We start from the raw sequence: 22,998 nt of genomic DNA on the forward strand, positions 1-22,998 counted from the left end.
CATGGCCTGACTCGCATGGCTTTCTGGCTGCATGAAGACTAGCCCTCTGCTATGCATAGCCATGCATATGACTTGCCATTGAGCCTCTGCACTCCAGGAGCTGAGCACAGATCTTTATATCTCAGAATAAATTATATCTTAAGTTTTATCAGGATAGCTTTTGATGCTACTACAGATTTTAGCTCAACTGGTAATATCTACACCAGGTATATTTATGCAGATAAACACATCCTAAATATTTTCTTAAATTCTTGAAATCCTAGAGTCAAATAGGCTAAAGTTGGTAAAACATACCTCCTTGACCTCAGGGATAGAATCAAGATGCCAAAACTGTGGGGATAACTGGGTGCCAGTTGTTCTACATCTCTCAGTGTATGTGTGTGTGTGTGTGTGTGTGTGTGTGTGTGTGTGTGTGTGTGTATGAATGTGTGTGCAGGAATGTGTACACATGCATGTATATGTGTGTGTACCCATGGTAATAATCTATATTAACAATAACTTCTTATTGAAAGTACTGCAATGAAGTTTTGTGCCACCTTATGTTTATTTCAGGAATTTTCCATTTTAATATTTTTGGACCACAGTTTCATTTACCTGTGACTAGTTATTGCTCAAAATCATTGAATGGTAAATTTCAGAGGCAATCTTAAATTTTAAATACCAAACTGCTCCGAGTAGTCTCGGTGCTCTGCTCCAACCTCCTGGGTCATGACATACACTCTGTTCAGTTTATCCATGAGGAACATACTACATACTCCTGTTACTCAGTAGTTATGCCCACAACAACTCAGCTGTTGAGATTTTATAGTGCTTGTGTTCAAGAAACCCATATTTGGATTAATCATTGTCCCAAAGTGTGAGGGTCAATGCCGGAAACTTGGACCAAATATTTATCTTGAAATAATTAACTACTTACCACATTGTAATTCATTTCTGAAAAAGAGAAAAAAAGTTCCTGAAACTATGCAGAAAGTATAGCTGTTCAACAGACTGTATACAAAGTTCAAATGTATGAAATATCAAACCAGCTTAAACACTCATTTGTCCAGCTAGTGATCATAATAGAAAAAGAAAGTATTAAGGAGAAACGTGATACACTGCTGGCTCAAGAATTCTTCATCCTCAGATTCCTTCAAATCAAGCCTACAGCTCTATCAGCAGAAGGAATTCAAGCTCCACCACCCTGGGAAATGGAGGCACACTGCCATGGTGCTACACCTTATTTGGGATGACTGAAATGCACACATACCTTAGTGAGTATAATTTATTCATTTTTCATGAATTTAATTAGCATGCACAATGGCCAGCTTTGTGCCAGGATCACACTGGGATTTCTGCAATGAACACAGCCTGTAAGTTAATATCCCCATAGAGCCCCAATTCCAGTGTGGATCAAGTCAAGCAAGCAAGGTAAGCTGGGCCCCAGTGGCTCATGCTTGTGATCCTAGCTACTTAGGGGGCTGAGATCTGAGGTTGGCAGTTAGAAGCCAGCTTGGGTGGCAAAGTCTGTGAAACTCATCTCCAATGAATTTCCAAAAAAGCCAGAGGTGAAGCTGTGGTTCAAGTGATAGAGTGCTAGCATAAAGAAGCTCAAGGACAGTTCCTAGGCCCTAGGTTCAAGCCCCAGGACTGGCACACACACACACACAAACACAAAAAGTCCAATAAGGTGACCTAAATCCTGGGGGAACATTGAGGAGGTAATGCGACCTAGGGTGCTGGGCAGAGTCAGGCCCTTTCTACTGCTGCAGACACCTCTGAGGTAGAGCAGGCAGGTGACCAGGGACTCCTGAGCAGGCAGCATGGGCAGCACTTGAAGGACACACTATAACCAACGCATACCTTTAGCGTAGGGCTCACATGTATGTTCCCACAGGAGTCCAGAACGCAGGTAGACTCACTCAGAGTGCTAATTACCCATGCTCAGAACCCAGACTGCCACTGCCTCAAAGCAATCCTCATGAGCACCACCGCGATCTCATGTAGGCAGAGGCAAACTCTTTTTCCTCCTTTGTGCTTCAATCATGTTCTTTCAGAGAGGCCGTCCTGTCTCTCTCACTGGACTCCTTCTGCCAGTTCCTCTCAGGCCCTTTGCAAGTGATGTCTCACAGGTAGCTAGGTAGCTCTAAGTCCAGTCACCTGACATTTAAAGGTGATCTTCATACCATCAAACAGAACCTCAGAAAAAGTTACTGCTTTTATGTCCATTTGTAAATCTCATATTTACCACTATAACTATTTAAACCTCCTTTAAAACACTATTTTCAGCTCCATTTCTATGTATATTTAAATTCTTAGACAACCTCATATAATGAAGGTATTTTTAGAAGAGCAGATATCAAGCATGTTAGTGATTTCAAGCTTGTTACTAATTAATCTCTTTCTTAAAGGATAAATAAGACTTGAATATATGTGCCATACCACTAGGCAACTTCAGAGCTACAATCAAGAGAGCACAGCATCCTCCAATTGTTTCAATCAGAAAACAATGGTGGAATACAAAACCAGTGTGTTGGGAGATCTAACACACCATACAGCTTGTCAGTTCAGAAAAAGATCTAATTGTCAGAAATACGTTTTAAAAGCACAACACAATCTTAGAGTCACTTTCAACTGTGGTTATGGTGGAAAAATTTCTTGGTTCTTATATTTTCAGGGATCGTTTTTGAGATGAATTTCAAAAAGCTACATGAAGAGGGCATATTGAAAACTATGTTTTACACTGTCATATGAACACTAACAATCTAAATTTTTCCACATGACAGAAATGTCAAACAGTAAATATATTTTATGTGAATTGGGGGGGCATCACAAAGTATCATTCTCACCCTCAGTTTCAAGTCTGTCATCTCTGCTTTCAAGACTACTCTTCTACCATGAAGAAACTCGGCACTGCGCTTGCTTTGGGGTTCTAGAGGCCCTGTTGTACAGCATTCAGAAAAGAGGAGCTGGAAAGAGTCCAACAATTCACAAGTACATCTTCACACTTGATCTTAGCCAGAAAGCTAAGGCATCACACAAGCACATCTCTGGGAAATGACCAAAAACTTTTGTACAAAGGAAATATGCTGCCTTCCCGTTACATCAAGTAAACATTTTGAGTAATAACAGCAAGTAGTTTCAGAGAGGGGTTTATGAGCACACCCAGTGAGCAACGACCAGCATATCCTACCATCACATCCCACACCAGCAGGTCCCATCAGCACCTCTATCATCACATCCCACCAGCAGCTCCATCAGCAGGTCCCACCAGGCCTCCACGGCCGGCAGATCCCATCAGCAGGTTCCACCAGCACTTCTGCCAGTAGATCCTATCAGCACCTCTGCCATCACATCCCACCAGCACCTCCACGGCTGGCAGATCCCATCAGCAGATCCCACCAGCACCTCCAAAAGCAGATCCCAACTACCTAGACAAAAGGTTCAAAGAGAAACTGTCTATTGCTCATTTCACCCTAGGCCATCCAGGTTAAGACTCAGGAGGAAGCTGCAAATGTGAATGGAAATCCTGGGCATCTTCTCAGATGCTGTTAAAGTCAGAGTAAAAGCCACTACCTCTTATCTGATGAAGTCTCAGGGACAGACTGCTTGCTGCCCCGCTCTAATCATGAAGCCTCTATCTAGGTCTGTGCCTGGGCTCACACTAAGGGCATTTGTTACCTGGACACTTCTGCTTAGAAAGCTCTTTCTCCCTGTCCCACCTAGACCAGACCATGTTGCAGTCAGCCTCACTCTCCTTGCCTGAGCAGCAAGGATTCTTCAAAACAGAGCCTTAACAAATAGCCCGGCTTAGATTAATCCAAAGTGGGCAGGCCAGGGCCTGCCTGCCAGGACACCAGGGACAACATGCTGGCTGCTTTTTCTTTAATATAATAATTCTTTTATTATTATCTTTAAGTAGTTTAATGAAGGAATTCCGGTTATATTTTAATGTGAACGCCAGCATCTGTCTTTGCCTGCACATGTGAAACACAAGCTGCTAGGGAGAAAATTCACAAGCTGCTCCCCATAAAGTGGAGTCTGTGTCACTTAGAAACAAGTCTGTAGGATGAAGACTTCATTTTTTTCCTCTCATTCACAGTTCTCTGCAGGGGATGCTGAAGTCTTCTTTCTCATTTATTTTTAAAATTCCTATTATCGGTGGTGTGTGGCTCTCTGAGGGTGATAGAAATAAACACACATCAATAAAGTGCACAGTTGTAGCTTTATTGTTGCTTCTTTCCCATGTTATGAATCTCTCTGGTGGCAGTACCTGCTCTGTGTTGTCTCCTGAGCCTGTCAAACCCACCCCCCACCCACCCTCATGTCTTTACTTGTATTCTTATACATCTTAGTTTTACCAGTATCATCAATTGAATTTTAAGGATGTAGGTCTTCTGCTTATTTACTTCTATTAGTGCCTTTACATTTTTAATAAAATTTCGTGTTTTTCAGTTCAGTACACACTGTTGATCATTTATTTTTTAAAAAAATAAGAATTTTAAACAGTATATCCTATTCAGTGATTTCTTTTCATCTGCACAGTATACCTGCCCCTGTGACAGGAAGTTATCATTGCTCCTGTGCTTTCTGACTGGAATCTAAGGTTCACCTGTCTGTCCACCTAAGGGACAGCACACATCCCTCCCAGAGCGAAGGTCAAGGACAGTTTGCCTCTCAGGGGACTTCTGATCACACTGACAGTCACAATAGCCTAAAAGGGACTCAACATCATGACTGATGACAAGCAAGGCACTCTGTTCCCCATGAAGCACTGGCAGCAGGAACACAGGCCACACAGTGGCCTGGGCCTTCCCCACGGGCTGTGCCACATGTGTCATCCTCAGAGCTGCACACACCTCCACCCAGGGTCCCAGCACACCCAAGGTGATAGCAGCAGAGACAAAACTTACCTTTCATCTAAATGCATGAATACTAAGTCAACTTTGAGACAGGACTGTGGAAAATAACCCAGAATTTCCCTCTGGTTTTCTTTGCCTTTAGTAATGAATTATCTGAACACCAGCAGCAAATGAAGAACACGCCTACTTCACCCTGTGCCAAAAGACTTACATTTGATTTTTTTTTTTTACTGCTGTGGTGATGGGAAGTATTTTATGGGTAAATCAGAGGCAGAAGTAAAGTTATGATAAGAGAGAAAAACATCCATGTCTGCCTTTTGGCATACTGTGATACATTCTTTCCTGTCAGCAAAAGTAAAGTGAGTTAATGATACTGTTTTTAAGAGCAAATTCCCTCATTTATGTTTTAGGAAAACAATGGTATTCCTTCCTTCTGTAGAGGCCTTGTGTCTCCCTTCAGTCACCAGAACTCTGCACCTGAATTTTAGGTGCGCTGGTCCTAACAGTCATCCTGCTCTAAGCCTTTTTTCTTTTCTTGGTGCTGAGCCACAAGGTCAAGATGACATCCTCAGCCCAAGGCCATCTGCACTTTAACTTTAGACAATGTGAAGTGAATCACCTGCAAGAGAGAAATGAACTGCTGAAGGGCTTCCTGCAGAAGCATGGCTTTCTCCACTGACCTCATGGCCAGGTTCATGCCTCACTCACTCCTCCTGCCTTCCACACAGGACCCCCAGGATCACATCCATCCTAGACTAACCCCACTAACAGGCGCCCCAGTCAAGATGAACCGAGTTCTTGGGGAACCCAAGGCAACTGAAAAGCCAGTCACATGATCAGAACAGCAGTCACATGAGTATGTGGAAAAAATTACCCGCCTCAGCCCACAGTACATACAGCTCCACAGAACATTCTCTCAAATACAAATTAAGATGCAAGCTATACTAAATCATAGCCACAAAGTATCTTCATTGTTTTAGAAGATTACTAAAATATCAAGTCAGGCAAGCACTGAACATATATAAGAAAGAAAAGAGAAAATTGCTGTGTTTAGACATGCAACCTAATCATTCTTTTTTCTGAGAAACAAAGCTCAGTGAAAAAAAATGAAGAGGAAGTGTAATTTACTTATTATTTTACTTTTTTATTACTTTTAGGGAAATACATAAATTTCTTCCTGTCACCCAACAGACATACATCAGTGTTTCCTATCTGCCCAGTGTTCTTTTCTCCCCCTCACTTTCATGCAGGGTGGGCATAGTGGGTATTGTGTCAGTGCCAGCCCCTCTCCAGGATGAGCACAACCAGGGCTCTAGGGCAGTCCCCCTTTCCCTCTTCAGGGGTTCATGGGGTTCACAGAAGGCAGTGACAAATGTAATTTTATTTTCATAAAGAGAAACATTTCATGAGTGCCATCAGCTTTCATTGTAGTGTGTGCAGGTGCTCTGTGAGGGAAGCAGCTGACTGGCGCAGCAGGCGGGGTTGCTTTGCACCATTGCATCCTGGATAGTTATCTGGCATCACAGTTTGGCAAAAGAAGGAACAGCCAGAGAAAACTCACAGGGCTGCCCAGACGGCCCAGGGTCCCAGAGGAGCCTGTTACCTGGCAGAATCTAACACTGGCATCTAAAAAAAAGGCTGCAAATCCTTAAAAGTCCCAGGGACTCAACGGACACTTTGGAGGCAATGGCTCCCTTAGCCTGGAGGACATTGTTTCCTGAAATAGAGGGCTTGTTCTTACAATCAAGAAGATGAAGTACACCCCTGTTCTAATTAAAGCACAGATTGTATTGTTTAAAGAAAGTATCCTTGGAGTTCTAGAAAAAACGTGCTAGAAAAACTGGTAAACTGGTAGGTATTTTAGAGCACACATCTAGGGACTTAATTATACAAGAGTCATGAAATACAACAGCTTTTCTTCAGTAGCATTTTAGGTTTAAATTGAATATTACTTTGCTGAGGCTACCTGAATGGGTCGCATATATGTATATTATTAACAGGTGTTTCCTGAACCACATTTTTGAAAAGGTTATTATGGGTATGGCATGGGATGTACAAAATCTGCATGCCAGGTGACTGTCTCTCCCTGCCACTCAGGTCTTCAGACTGAGCAGGACAGTAGTAGGCAGATGCAGGGTGCTCTGTGTCACATACAAAACCATGAATGCTTGCTATGGGGTTAGGAACTCCGATTTTCTCTCACCTTAAGTGCAAAGTAAGATTTAGTTCTTACATGTATGAGTTCATATTATCCTGCTCAAGCTTGTCAGCCAAGCTCTCTGACCACCAATTCACAGAAGCTGGTGAAAGTCACAAGACTCCTGGCTAGAAACCAAGGAATTCATCAATTTCTTGTGTGGGTGTCCATATCTAGGTGTACATGTATATGTGTGCACACGTGAGCATGTGTGCCTGTGTGTGCAAACTAGAATGAATACATGTATTTCTATGTGTTTGAACATATGGTTGGTTATACATTTGTACATGTGTGTGCATGTGTGGGGTGTGTCTCTTGCACTGAGTATGCCTTGTTTGCATGTGTGCACCTTTGAGTGTCTATGCACATGCATGTGCAGAGACATGGATGTGTGTGCACACTTATCAATGTGTGTACACAGCTGTGTAATGTGCCTATACATAGGCTGAAAAAAGAACAAGTAAAGAAGAGAAACTGGACACAGTAAAATTTTTAAATGGAAAGCAGACTACATGTAATAAAGTCTACCCAAGCTTGAAATCTCCCTCACTGGGCCACTTACTTGAGGATGCCTGTTACTATGGAGAACACAGTTGTCCTTTACCTGTACTTTGATTATGTATCCTGTAGGTGGCCACATTTCTCAGACAAAAAACAAACAAACAAAATACCTTGCCCATGAAAATTGGGACAATGGAAAGGCCACACAGAAGCAAAAACAGCATTTGAGAAGCAACCTAGAGTGAAGTTAATATTACAGATGTGGAAAGAACTTGCTACAGTGTAAATCATGCCTTAAACTTGTTACTAACGTTGGCTACTGATTTAACTTCTTTTGAGCAGTTTCTCCAAATGTAAAATAATGCAGCAGCCACCTTCCAGATGTTTTATTAAATGGTACAAGATTAAGATGTGGGTGATGTGGATGACACTGAGGAAAGCAGAAGTGGGGATGGTCACAGTCTACTTGGAGAAAGAATATTTAGTAGTGAGATTCAAAGTTTCAAGAGAACTGAGGACCAGGTATTCCTGGACACACTCATAATCCTGGGTGCTTGCTACCTGGGGAGTCATAAACCCACCTTCCTACTTTCACCTAGGAGACGCCACTCTAGGGACACACAGGACAAAGTGGGTCTGAGGGTGCCTAGAGCCCTCAGCCCCTCACCAGCAGTTCAAGCTGCTGCAGAAGAGGCTGATGCAAGATTTGGATGTCCTTGCAAGGGATGCCTGGGTGGGGGTGGGGGGCTATTAGGGGTGCCTGGACAGAGGAGGGGCTGTTAGGACCCTGGGCAGGTACCCAGGGCTGGGTACCTGGGCTAGGTATCTGGGAAGAGGAGAAGTTGTCAGGGGAGTGCCTGGGCAGAGGAGGAGTAGTTCAAAGTGACAGTATTCCTGAGAGATTCTCCATTCTGGAAGTATGCCTTCCCTGTCTAAGCAGAGCTTGGGAGCTCAGCCCAGCCCCCAGCCCACTTCTCCCTGCATAACATCCAGGTGGGGGGGGGCAGCTTCACCCTTCCCCTCTGTGGTTCTGCTTGCCCCTCGTTTCCCTCCTGTCCCTTCCAGATGGGCAGCTTGAAGTCTCCCAAACAGACTTGGGGACACACCTTCATCTTAGAGCCTGTTTCCAGAAATTAAACAACATAGAAATGGAGGATTTGTGTGGGAGGGTTTCTGACAGTAAAATGCCAAATGTTGACTCTCTTCTCTTTATGATCTCAACTGTACTTCTAAAGACAAGTCAAGCCGTGGAAGAGAGGAGGAAATGTGTGCTACAGCACATTCACATGTCAAGTATATCATCTCCCAAAAGTTACTATTGTGACACCTCGAAGATATAACCAAAAGCACTTTAGTAAGTTCTATGTGCAATTATAAGAACTCATTTTAATGAGAAATTTGTTTTATAAAGTTGCCTTCTTTTTCAAAAGTTACAGTCACAATAGGGTTGTTCATCTATTCAGACCTTCATTCAGAGGGACCAATGTTGTGTGACTCTGGACCCCAGGAACAATGTACTGAGTGACACAGGGTGGAGAGCAAAGCCTTTCTGGATCAGAATGGGCAGCCTCAGCTCCATGTCAGAAACTGAAAACTCAAGACACTGAGGCTTTTCCAACACGACAGTCACTTCTGAAACAAAATTAAGCAGATGAAGTGAAATTTCTAACAACGCACAAGTAGATTTTCTCAGCTGTTACATTTATTTTCACAAAATACTTTCCAACTGACTTAACTGTACCTAATAAAGTATGTTTGAGTTTTTTTTATTCTACAGTTAGTTTGAAATGGAAATATTTTAATTTATGACTTATTTTCATCAGGTATCTAGTATTAATTAGATATCTAGCATGGCCAAGAAGTAGACCAGGCAGTAAAAACACACTATCAACCTGTAGAAGTTAACATGTCATAGCTGGTATATTCTGTGTGCTTACATCTCTGAGTATGTACTTCTTAGGAGATGATCCATGGGAGTAAGTTTTTAGTAACTAATATTATTAGCTCCTTTATGTACATATCTGCCAAATTTGAGGACTGAGTCATCCAACCATGCACAAGTACCAAATTCTCCTGGTAATATAAGAACCCACCTACTCGCCTTTGTAGTACTTTCACCAAATAGTTCTTAGTGCTTAGGAAAATGAATATGGTGTAGATGATTAACTTCTCTTTAGCATGATGTCCTTCTGCCTGTTGAAGTAGACTTTTCTGTGTTAATGTATTTTAGACTTTCACATATTATTTTATTTCAATTTACATAAAGATCCTTTTATGAATTTTCAGAAGTGCTCGATTTATGTCTCTAGAAAATTAGGTTTAATGTTAATGTTAATTACTTTCAAGGGAGGAAGCATGTTTGTGTGGGTGTGTGTTTCTATCTCAGTCATATGGCTGAAGGACAACTTAGCCACAGCTGGCAATTCAGTGTCTGCTCTTGTGGAATTGACAACACTGGAACCAGTTTTAAGGTGGAGAAGCGAGCAATCCCAGCCATCCCGCAAAACATCCCAGTACTGGCCAGCCACACTGCCAGAGGAACAGATGAGTGTGTTTTCCCCATGCAGTTTACAATCTCTTCTTAAAGCATTCTAGACTTTCCAATTATCTCCCTCTCCTTACTCAGACCAGAAGTCAGGACCTAGCTTGCCATGCATCTTTGTGCAGTTGTATGATTTCCTACATTTCTTTATTTAATATTATGAGAATGAATAAAGCATCTGGTTTTACTGTTATTTTAAAGAAGAATGACAGTGAAAACCACAGCCAATCGATGCAATCCTATAACAGAGCACAAGATGTGGTTAATCTGATGTGACAGGTGCCTGTATTGTCCTCACATGGTCCACTCCATGGGACTCAGCCCTCCCAGCCCCTCTTGCCACCCTGGGCTTCAACAGGAGTGGCCATCCATGGGAAAGGCCCCCGGCACCCTTCTCCCAGGTGACAGGCCAGCTTTCTGCAGCAGATGCCAGAAGTGCCAGCACTTGCTCTAATTGAGTTAAATTCCAGCCATTGCAAACCTCACCTTCTCCAGGAAATGTAGCTGGTGCTGCCACGTTGGGCATTCTAACACCCACTCCCAACCCCCTTGCACAGGGAGTCAGCTCCATTGCTAGTGTTTCTGATGACACGGGACCAAAGCTGATTTCTCTAGAAATCAGATAGATAGATCTCTAGATAGATTTCTCTATCCTGCTGTAATAATGACAATTTTAGGAAAACAACCAGACTTTGCTTTCTGGCATCAAGAGAACATGTCCTGGGCTATGTTAACAACAGTATGTGTTTCCAAATGGACCACTTCTGACCCATGTGGGGTCTGAATACCCCAGTTCATGGCATGAGAAGTTCACATTCCTGAAAACATGATGAAACTCAAGATAATTACACTGTGGAAAGTCAAACTGATGGGGCCATTTGGTAAAGTATTATTATCTGAAGAGAAATCATTAAGAGTAATCTTCAGCAGGGTAGAAATGAAGAAAAGAATAAATTACATTTTACCACTAATAGTTATGTTGATGCCTAAGATTAAAATTTAGATACTAGAAAAATAAGTAGCATAATTTTTATTTAACCTCAAATACATTAATTTTGAGTATAAATTATCTGTTCAAGAAGCAGAAATGGGGTTTTTCTCACAGCAGTACATTATGCTAATTCAGGTAAGTACGAACAGATTGACTAGCACATATGCAAGGGCTCTGATGTCCCAGGTCTCCCCTCCTTCTAAACCTGAAGTAGCAACTCCCACTGGCTCAGAGGCAGCATCATTATTGTCACGGTTACAACCATGGCCCTTTCTGAAGGCCATAGTGGACCTAAATGTGCACACAGCCCTAGGGTGGGACAGAGAGACAAAACATGCAGTACATACCTGCACATAGAAGAGGACAGTGGCAGGAGGCCCAGGGCTACAAACACAACTAGGAATCAACCAGGTTAAGGGGGACCTACAGAACACCAAGGTGGGGGTGAGTGGTCAGGAGAGAAGACTGACTAGAAGGCCAGCAAAAAGAACCCTGCCCAGCCAAAGACTCAGTCAGAGCACAACTGTGTGGTGATATAAACCTCATACAGAAAGCCTGCTTCCAGATTTTAATGAAAGATCTGCCTGGGAAATGTTTTCAGTGTTCCTGGGCCCTGGGGAGAACTGCTGCTGGCCATGCAGAGGGCTCAGGCTGCTCTGGGGTCATCTGACCCTGGCACAATCCCAGGTTGTGAGTTCCCTGCCTGGCCAGCACCAAGTGGAAGATAAATGACCTCCCAGGGCATTTCCAAGCACCCGGGTGTGGAAGCAGAACAGGGAGGCACTGCGAAGCAGAGATGCTGAGACATAAGCAGTCAAGAGTGCCATCCCAAATGCAGAAGACAGGTGCCTAGAGCTGGGAGCCTGGGGTCACCCCACCCTCAGAGATCATTAGAGAAATTAGGGGACCAAGGAGGTACTGTAGGGGATCTCAGGGAGACACTTTAAGCTGGAGAAGAGTCAGAGATATGAGCTCTGCCTTCCCTCAAACTCTTTGGGCTCCTCTTAGAAAGGATGCTATCTGCTCCTTAACATTACTTTGCAAGGACCACATTGTTCAGCTTCCCAAGGCTATACCATCCAACACACATGGAAATACTGCTATATGTAAATTATTTGTTTTTCCATGGAAAAGGCTTACAATTTTCGATAGATAAATAATTATGCTATAGTTATGTATTCTTTTCCTAAATAGTAGCTCAGTCACTAAAAAAGCACCTACTATGGAATTTGAGTGCATTCCTACCTAGAATGATGTATGGCCATCCAAATTTCTGCCTACTAAAAGCATTTGCTCTAGAAATGGAATTCAATTCTCACCTAGGGTTTGCCATTTAAATTATTTCAATTAATAGTTACCATTGCATCTTAGTATGTCATGCTGAAATGAACTTGGTAGGAATGCTGAAATGAACTTGGTAGGAATGAGAAAGGCATCTGCCTCCTGAGACTAGGGTCCAGAAAACAGTGCCAAGAAAAACAAGTCCACAAATGGACAGACAATAAGCACAATGACATACCTGACAACTTAATACCTCTTGAGACTGTATTTATAGCAATCCAATTCAGTGCTATGATCAAGTGATATGCACCCAGATGTCAAACGGATTTTGGTGCCTGTCCAAACTGAGTTAATACTCAAAATGCTGACAGTTTAGAGTCAGTACTATACTTTAAATAAACAGCACTATGTGAATAATAAGTTAAGACACTGTGCCTGGCTTCTAGCAAAGATAAGCCAAATTAAACAAAATGAAAGCTCAGACATGTTGGAGTCAGAGGTCTCTGAAGTTACGCCTTATGTGGTAAAAGCATCCTCACATTGTACAGTTGCTTGCAATTTTCGCCATAAGCAAAAGGCATATCTATTTTCCTGAAATCCTTACCTGTTACTTAATCAAAATGTATCCAATAAATAACAACACATAATATCCATCACAGCCCTGTTTGATAATATCCCCTTGGAATGAAACCAATACAGGAGATGCAGATGGGATCAGGGATCATCATCCCTGGGTGGGACCTCAGGGGTCTTCTCATTTGGGACGGTTGTCTGGGACACCACTGACGTTACCCCCTCCCTCCCCCAGAAGACTGGGACAGCCTAGATGGGACCACATCAGCATCTGAAAGCTTAGCACAGAAATAGAAGGGATTAGCAGCTCTCAATCTGAAAAGTGGAAGGCAGCACTGGGAAACAGTGACACCTAGTGGTAGCACAACCCAACCCCATTTCATGTTACCACAGAGATCAAGGGAAGGCACGGGGCCAGGCAAGGCACAGGGCCAAGTGTGCAAACCAGCTGGACAGCAAGGAGTGGGATTCCAGTTTAAATCCTAACATTCCAGCTGTCGTCTTCTCCCCCAAAGCGTTAAAATAAACACCCACCTGCCTTGCTGCATTTTCAGAACCAAACAACTCTGGAGTCTAATTTAGATAGCCAGTTTCTAAGACATAATGCACAGATTTAGTCATCCCATTATGCACACAGGTATCAAACGTCACACTTTACCCTACCAGTATGCGCCATCCTTATCTGTAAAATTTTAAATGGTAGCCAGCTGCTAAGGATGATTGGTATCAGAGAATCAAAATGACCTTGGAACTGCTCTGAAAAGTCCACAGGTGAGAGAGGCAGACACATGGGTTTCCGAGTTCCATCAAATTCTCTCTGGTACTGAACTACATTCAGCACACCCTCCGGGGTGCCATACAACATAACATGGAGAGGCAGGTGGGACAGAGGTGGAGTGCCTCTCCGTTGGCGCTCACTCTAGTGGGCAAGGCCATGTGCCCTGCATGCTCACAGGAAATCCAGCCACCACACAGGCTCCAGATTCTCCAGCTCATGTATCCACTTAATCACCAGAGGCCCCTGGTGTCCTGGGCACCTCTTCACTGGAACTGTAATGCCACCACCATATCTCTCTCAAAGCACATTACATGGGCTGTCATGGGAACTTTTCTTTTCTTTGAATAAATCTTAATGTTAAATTAATCTAGAAGTGGAGAACTGTACTAAAACTATAGCTACCTTTAGGTTTCTATGTCATGGGAACTTTTTTTATGTAGCTATATATATTATATGTCTTTCAGCTATAAAAAGGCAATTCTAATATCTGATATTTTTTTAAAGAAAACAAGCATAATTTTGTAACTTAGCTCTGGCTCAGATACTCACTCTGCAGCATGTCTCCTCCAGGAACTTCCAGATTTTGTGAATTTGGCTTATGTTGTTACAGACAACAACAGAAATGCTACAGTTCAAAAGTGTCAGCAAAGACTTGGGAATACATGATGGAAGCATGAAACCAAAAGTCAACTTATCATGAGTTTGAAGTACATAACCATAAACAGGGGTCACCTTTCTGAATAGATAATTAAATGATGAATTGCTAACCTTTCCCCACCTATGCATGGGAGGCTCATCACAAGCAGCAGCTTTCAGCCCATAGGACTTACATAGCTTCTATATAAGCTAGCGAGTACATGAAGGTGAGAGCCACTGAGGTTACTCGATGGGTAATTCTCCCCCATGTGATGACCATGGGAGTGCAGGGGCTGCCAAGATCACACTGTGGGACCTGATGTCACTTAGAATCACTTCAGAGAGGAAAAAGTGGAGATATCAAATATGGCCAATTTATATGATTGAAATGAGCAACCATACAATGTGTTCTATTTTTTGTGTTAAGAGAAATATAATGGATCCAATATCATCTTTGTGTTATTTTTGATTACATAACCACACAAGTTCAATAATATTATGTGTAGTTATTTTTAAGAAAATTGGGGATTTTGCAGGGGTATCTATGTCCCAATGTCTATATAAAAGAAATCACTGACTATTCAAGATTTAAGGTGCTTCATAGTGCAGAGCCATTACAAAATCACCACTGACAATATTCATTTTTGTAAGCTGGACAAGCAAACATGAGTCTTAACAGACACATTTTAAGTAACTATCCCAGACTTTATCACATAGTAGAACATATCTCATATTCAAAAATCCAAAGCCTTGAATATGGTTCTTAGAGAACTCTGCATTTTTACTGAAATACTTGGTTTCAGTGGTGACAACTGTCCTTTCCCAGGACAGTTTGATGGGGTATTTCACATCATCAAGGTTTTTATTCTAAAGAAGGCACTAAATGCAGCAACAAGCCTTGCCTCACAATATTCTAGTACTGCAATCGTAGCTCACTTATTTATTTTAACACATGCCAAGCAACAGAGGTGGTGAGGTTGGTGGGGTACATTGTATGTATGTATGGAAATGTCACCAGGAGGCCCCTCCATCTTATACAAACTATGTATGCTAATATAACTAATATACAATCAATATACGCTAATAAAAACCTTTAAAAATTAAAACTGAAGGTGTTGCCAAAACTCATCAACAGGGTCAAAGTCTGAAGAATCTACTTCAACACCTCTATATAATCACAATAGTTATAGAGACTTGCTGCAAGAATACTGCTCCAAAATGTACAACTGCTAATCCTAGGAGGGCCCCAGGTTTAAATTCACAGCAGTAACACAAGAGAAAGCCAGTATCTCCAGAACTTCTGCACTTTTGTCTGAAGTTTGTTCTCCCCCCCCCAAGTAATCAAAATACATTTTTTCAGGGTCTTGAGTCCCATCAGCAATAGTTTAGTAACCATACTACAACATGCATCAAAATATAAACACCTACATTTTGCACAAAATTTAAGTGGGATTCGCCCACACAATGGTACACTTGAACAAAAAAACACATCTGAATCTGCATAACATAAATTTAAAATACACACACACAAACACACATACACTTCACACTCGTCAAGACTGCCACCTGTTCAGACCAACCGAACCCTGAGAACTTGCAGGTACCTTCAGGAAGTCTCTAGAGAGGTCCCCGCACTCTAACAGGGCCTTCGTGGGGTGCAGTCGCTCCCCGTGTTGGAGAGTGCAGGGACTGCCCCCAAGGAAGGCGCTCTGAGAGCATCTGCAGGACAGTGGGCTGGCGGCCGCCCAGGCCGGGTGGACAGCGGGATAGGCTGGGTGGGCAGCTGAACGCCGCGTCCTATTCCAGAACATTGGGTTATACTGTAGGCGGCAATTCGAAGGTTTCCAAGAACTTTTCGTTCTTGTTTGAGGCAGCACGTCTGGGGTTTATCAGTCTATCAGTCAGTCAGTCAGTCAGTCAGTCAGTCGTTAGGTTACTTAAAACCAAGGGCTGAAGAGCTGGAAGAGGTCTGACCTGGCTACCTGGGGAAGGGTGCTGGCGGCTCTGAGTCGGCTCGGACCGCGGTCAGGGCCGGCGGGCGTCAGGGGTCCGCTCGGACCGCGGCCAGGGCCGGCGGGCGCCAGGGGTCCGCTCGGACCGCGGCCAGGGCCGGCGGGCGTCAGGGGTCCGCTCGGACCGCGGCCAGGGCCGGCGGGCGTCAGGGGTCCGCTCGGACCGCGGCCAGGGCCGGCCGGGGGCGCCAGGAGCCCCGGAGGCGGGGACTCAGCCGGCCCAGGCCCCAGGCGCTGCTCCGGGACGTGAAGTGAAGTCAGGTGCCCCGGGTCCAGGCCCCGCCGCCCCTGAGGAGAAGCACCTGGCCTCGAGCCCGCGTGAAAGCGCGGAAAGGCAAATCCCGCAAGTTTCCAGCGGAGGCATCGGCGGCGGGGGCAGAACCCGCGTGGGGGACGGGAACCGGGGCCGGAGCCGGGCAGGGCGCACCGGAGCCGGGCCGGGGCAGAACCGGCCCCGGGCGGGAGGGCGCGGGGACCCGGGGACCGGGGAGAAGACGCACCGGCGGAGATTCGATTCGGGGGACGGAGTTCCACTCACCTGTGCGGGCAGGAGCAGGCTGCTGGGGCGCCCGCAGGCAGCGGCCCGGGGCGGCAGTCCCTCGGCGCTCATCGCCGCCCGGGTGGCTGGGCGTCCGGGCGGGCTGCTGCGTTCCGGGGCTGCCGCTGCACTGGCGCCCGGCTCTAAAGGCGCTCTACACGGGCGGGCAGCGACGCCCCGCCCCCTCCCACAGCCCGCCCTCCAGAAGCTCCGCCCCCACAACAACCCCGCCCTTCGCGAAGCCCCGCCCACCAAAAGCCCCGCCCAGCAAGAGGCTCCGCCTGCTCCTTACCTCTGTCCACCCCGAACTCCACCCACCCTGAAGAGCCTCCCGTCCCGTGAAGCTCCGCCCACATCCTGGAGCTCCTCCCACCCCGAAGCTCAGCCTGCTCTCTGGAGCCCGGGAGCTGGGCAGAGGCCTCCCCACTGCAGCTCAGGCCGGGGGAGGGAAGCTGCACCCACCAGGAGCACAGCCAACCGCGGTCTGGCTGGCATAGTCTGTGAACTTAGGTTTACCTTACAAGAAGTCTCACAAATGCAATAAAGGGCTTGTTGGTTTTGGTAAGTCGTGGGGCTTACCACTTGACCCACAGCACCAATTTTCGGTTTCCTAGTGGTTAACTGGAAATAAGCGTCTCACGGAGTTTCCTGCCTGGGTTGCCTTTGAACAGCGATCCTCAGATCTCAGCCTCCTGAGTAGCTAGGATTACAGGCATGAGCCACCGGCACCAGGCCAATAAAGGGTTTTATAGACACAAATCATACTACTTTAAATGAAAGTTCACACACACACACACACAATCAACAGTTTTACAAGGCGAGCACTTTTACCACTAGGCCATATTCCCAGCCCACAATCAACCTTTTTTTTGGCCAGTCCTGGGCCTTGGACTCAGGGCCTGAGCACTGTCCCTGGCTTCTTTTTGCTCAAGGCTAGCACTCTGCCACTTGAGCCACAGCGCCGCTTCTGGCCATTTTCTGTATATGTGGTGCTGGGGAATCGAACCCAGGGCCTCATATATACGAGGCAAGCACTCTTGCCACTAGACCATATCCCCAGCCCACACAACCAACATTTTTAAAAGAATGGAGTTTTCCTCTTTGTGAACTGTTTGCCACACCCCTGACACAGTTGCAGGTGTGAACACTGACACCGACGCAGACCATCTCCTGGAAGGGTAACCAGTCCTAACCATCAGGTAAGCAGCTAGTGGCTAAGGTGCCCAGATGTGCTGCAAAGCCAGGCTTGATTTTACCACTGATGAGGCTTGGGTTTGGAGAAGAACAACTGCTTTCCAGATTTCTGGGTCCCCTGCTTACTTCTTTTTTGTCCTTTAGTGATACTGGGCCTTGATCTCAAGGCTTCAGGCTTGCTAGGCAGATGCTCTACCCCCTGAACCATGCTTCCAGTCCTTTGTTCTTTGGTTACTTCCTAGATAGGGTGTCTTTGGGGACCATTATCCTGGGTACAGTGTATGCTTGTCAAAATCAGAAGTTACCATTAATGTCCTTTCATACCTTACTTTCACTCATAATCACTTCACTTTTCCTTTTTCCTGCTTTCTCCTCTGGCTCTAGACCCAGCTCAAGATCCTATTCTTGTCTATGCCTATGACTGCTTCTATGGCAGCTGCTATGTGGGGTTTTGTGAACTCTCTTATGACTTGATTCATTCACACATGTTGGTCGGAATCTCACAGAAGTGACACTGTGTTACAACTCAGACCAGAAAGTGTGATGCTAGTCTTCCCCAAGTCTGGTGATGTCAACTTTATCTGGGGTTAAGTTAGCATCTCCAATTGTTTCTACTGAAAAATTAAGCCATAAATATTGCAATTTATTAATTGGTGGATCACTAATAAACATACTCAACTGACATGAATACATGCTGTTATTTAGTTCTACTCAAGCACCCTGAAGTGCAATGGCTCAAAATAGTAATAACAAACAATTCCCACACAGTGTCTGAAGTGAGGCTGGGAACATTAGCTAGTGCTGGTGTTCTGGTTCAGGATGCTACCTGGAAGGTTGGACTAAATCCCAGGACCATTTTACAAGGCCTCATCACCAGGAAAGCAGTTTCCTTTCCCCCTGGGTCCTCTCCAGGGTTTCATGAGCATCCTGATAATATAGTTTCTGGCTGACTGTGTGAGCTTCCGTGCACAGAGGGGCCTGACCTGGGTGCTCCTCATTCCCATCACCTCTGGACACTGTGGGCTTGTCCTGGTAACATGTTCTTCCTTTCTATCTTCTGTTCCTATTTCTCCTCCTTGGTGAGCTCAGCTAAGATTTGCAATCATGTTCTTGGTCAACTAGGGGATTCCTGAATTCAAGACCACAGTGGATCTCTCTCACCTGAGCCAGCCTGAAGTCCAGACAGCATGCAGAACACCACTCACAGGCCACACCACCTTGGTGCCCACAGCACAGTCATCTAACTGTTTGCTTTGCTATGCTATCCATTCGTGCTATGGCTTTCCTTTCAAACTCAGTTTTCCTACTTTTGTAATTGTACCTTAAAAATGAACTATATTTCTGATTTAAATTATTAACCTTTTCATAATTTTGATGTGAAAAATATAAGGTGACAAATTTGTGTTGTTCTTATTTTTGTTTTTTTTAAGTATTTCAAATTAATATTCTATCAATCCAGGTGCTGGGTGGCTCACACTCTTATCTCCAATTAACTACCAGAAAACCAGAAGTGGTGCTGTGGCTCAAGTGGTAGAGCACTAACTAGCCTTGAGTTGAAGAGCTCAGGGACATCATTCAAGCCCCTTGTCCAACCAAAAAAAAAAGTCTCAGGGACTTTCCTGTTTGTATTCTTGCATTAATGATTCGCTGGTTATGGCCATTTTGGAAAGTTTAACAATAGTGTTTCTCCAAACACTGTTGTGCTCTGAGTATCAGCTATTTGGCTTTCTCTACGTCCTAGTTCTCTGAGACTTCGCAGCTTTCCTTCACTTCTTTTCTGCTGAATATTTCCAGTTGCCCACAACCCAGATTTCTCATCCTGCCTCTTGGTCTCCAGTGCAATAAGCTTGTCATTGATTCATTGCCTTTATCATACAATTTTCAGGTCTTCAATATCCCTGGTCGTCTGTATTCAAACCAGCTGTTTTTTTGTTTTTTTGGCCCATCATGGGGCTTGAACTCTGGGCCTGAGTGCTGTCCCTGAGCTCTTCAACTCAAGGCTAGCACTCTACCACTTGAGCTGCAGCACCACTTCCAAACCAGCCGTTTTAAAGATGACTTCAGAGAACTTCTAAGTCTGGGACAATTTCTCTTGTATGTGAAAAAGATGAAAACCATGTTCTGCTTGGTTCATTCATGGTGTATTTTTTCAATTGAATATTAAACCTCTAAGAAAACTAAGATTTAGACCTTGTTACACTTCCAAACAATATTGTTCTTTTAATCACATATGAATTAATATAGCTCCACATGTTTAAAAATATACCCAGTGATTTGTCACTTGTCATACTTTACCTCTCCATATAATGTTTTGTTCATTTGTTCACATACTCACCACTGTTGGCCATGACCCTCAGGCTTTACTACTTCCTAAAGTGTAGTAGACCTGGTGTTCAAGAAGCTAAAACTGTAATTAGCACATTACAGAAACATCCTGGTTAGGAGGTCACTGAAAATGCCCTTCATAAACAAGGCTCATATATAATATAAAATAATATCTAGTATCTATTGTATAATATATAACATGTGATAATATATAATATATACATTTTCAGTCATTTGTTTACATATTCATCACTGTTGGCCATGGCCTGCAGACTTTACTAGTTATTTGATATAGGAGAGTTGACCCTCCAGAATCTAAAAACCTAATTAGTTACTTACAAAAGTTACTGGATAGCAGGTGACTGAAAATACCCTCAGAAACTGGCCTTGTATATAATATATATAGCATGTATTATGAAATATACACTATACCATAATACATAGTTTACATTGTATAGCTATATATGTGGGGCTAGGGTTTCAGCAGAGGACCCTGCCACATCACACACTGGAGGCCAGGTGAAGATTCAGACTGACAACAGCTGGCTACAGAGCCTAGGCTTGTATTTGTAGACAAGTACAGTAAGGAGTGCAGCTTCTCCTACTCAGGCTGTGCACGTATGTGATAATGTGTGGCAGAAATATGTATATATGTTTATGTATGTTTGTATATGCATATACATATACACACGTGAAGTTATTCAGACAAAATATGCCACTATTATATGTCTGCCTTCATACATTCATTTTCAACTCAGTGTGAAGCATAAGTATTTTATTAAAAGATCCTTTATAAGATCCTTTATATTCACCATTTTATGGAATGAATGATATTTTTAATAATGCAATGCTTATTTTAACAATGTTTCTTTATGCTGCGCTAAGAGATATTGCACAAATCTGCCTCTAAACACTGCTAAGGTCCATGGCAATGTTAACAAGAGATCTCCAAGTCATTCTCATGAATCTTAAACTCTGCCTCCACTGAGCCCTAAGTCGCCTTCCTTCTCTCAGCCACTGGGGGACTGCCTACTTCTGCACCATACTTCCTGGCTCTATGAGCTCTTTAGTCTCGTCTAGTTTAGGAAATGGAGTCATATAGGATTTGCCCTTTGGTGGCTGGCTTACTGCACAGAGAAAACATTGTCAAAGCTCACTTACGTTCCATCATAGATCAGAATTTCCTACTCTTTTGAGGCTAAGTGATATTTGGCTACAGGTATTGATCACATTTTGTTTATTCAGTTGTCAGTAGACATTTGTGTATGTTAGTTGTGGTAAGTAATATTCTAACTCACTAAGATTTCACAGACTTTTCATTCTTTCAGGTATACACCCAGGAGAAGAATTGCTACATCACATGGTAGCCTTCTACATTTTCCAGAGCCTGCACTATTATTTACATTCCCACCAACAGTAAGTACATGCATGTTTCAGTTACCTCCATACTCACTGTATGTTATTTTCCAGAGCACTTACATATTGCCTGTGTGTGTGTGTGTGTGTGTGTGTGTGTGTGTGTGTGTGTGTGTGTGTGTGTGATTGTACCAGATCTTGAACTCAGGGCTTGGGCACTATCCCTTTAGCATTTATTGCTCAAGGGCGGTGTTCCATCACTTGAATTACAGCTCTACTACCAGATTTTTGGTGGTTAATTGGAGATGAGTCTCATGGACTTCCCTGCCTAGGATGGCTTTGAACCACAATCCTCAGACACTACCTTTCTAAGTAACTAGGATTACAGGCCTGAGCCACTGGCACCTGACTGCACATTGTCTTTTAAAGAAAGTGGAGAATTTCCAAACTCTGAGTCCTAGGAAACAGACTAGTTAATGGCCAGCTGATAGTTAATGATGATTTTCAAGTGACCAAGGCTGCTGTTACAAGTGCCACACACACTGGGAGCTGTTAAAACAACAGGTTCCAGGTGGCTGAAATCAGAAGCCATATACTGACAAGGTAACTCCTTCAGAAACCTAGGAAAGTCTGAGCTGTGGGTGCCTGTCCACAGGCTCTCAAGCTATTTGCTTGGCTGGTAGCCACATGGCTTCAGACTCTACCCCTGTGACAACATGTGCACTGCATGCCTGTGTCCTCGTGGGGTCGTCTTCATGAAGGCCAGCAGGTGTGTGGGGTTCATCTAGTACAGGATAATATCATCTTAAGGAACTTCATTTGCATATGACCTGTGCTCCCCACCCTGGGGTCAGGTCTGTAGTCAAAATTCGCTATTATTTACTGACGCCACAGAAATGTGTGCTTCAAGGCATGGGAGGATAAAGGAGACAGACACTGAAATCCTGAAATGGTCTGAGTGGGACATGAGATCTTGTGCTGACCTGGGATGGGACAGCCTTATTGATTAGACATACAAAGAGCACAATTTTCCAAATCACCGGGGTACATCATTTTCCAGTTCAGTGGTTACAATTTTCTAATGGTTGGATCTGGAGCTGGATTTACTCAGAACTGATTATTTCAAGGTCTTCTGATAACAGCAGATTTTCCCTATTTAGGAATATATTTTATATTTGAAGGGATTATTGAACTTATTCCATTTATTTTCTTTTGTAGCAACTGAAGGAGCTC

The 22,998-nt window shown here is 43.9% G+C and overlaps 1 protein-coding gene across 1 annotated transcript in view; it reads right to left on the reverse strand.

Annotated features, from left to right (window-relative positions):
- Sntg2 (syntrophin gamma 2) overlaps positions 1-16,977 on the reverse strand; it is a 152,909-nt gene extending 135,932 nt beyond the window's left edge. Inside the window, exon 1 of the mRNA XM_048352189.1 lies at positions 16,891-16,977. Within this exon, the coding sequence (XP_048208146.1) occupies positions 16,891-16,962 (72 nt within the window). The 5' untranslated portion in view covers positions 16,963-16,977. The remainder of the gene's footprint in view (positions 1-16,890) is intronic.
- Positions 16,978-22,998: the final 6,021 nt, after the last annotated feature.

The sequence above is a fragment of the Perognathus longimembris genome, chromosome 8, assembly GCF_023159225.1.
Source record: "Perognathus longimembris pacificus isolate PPM17 chromosome 8, ASM2315922v1, whole genome shotgun sequence".
In the NCBI taxonomy this organism is placed as follows: Eukaryota; Metazoa; Chordata; class Mammalia; order Rodentia; family Heteromyidae; genus Perognathus; species Perognathus longimembris.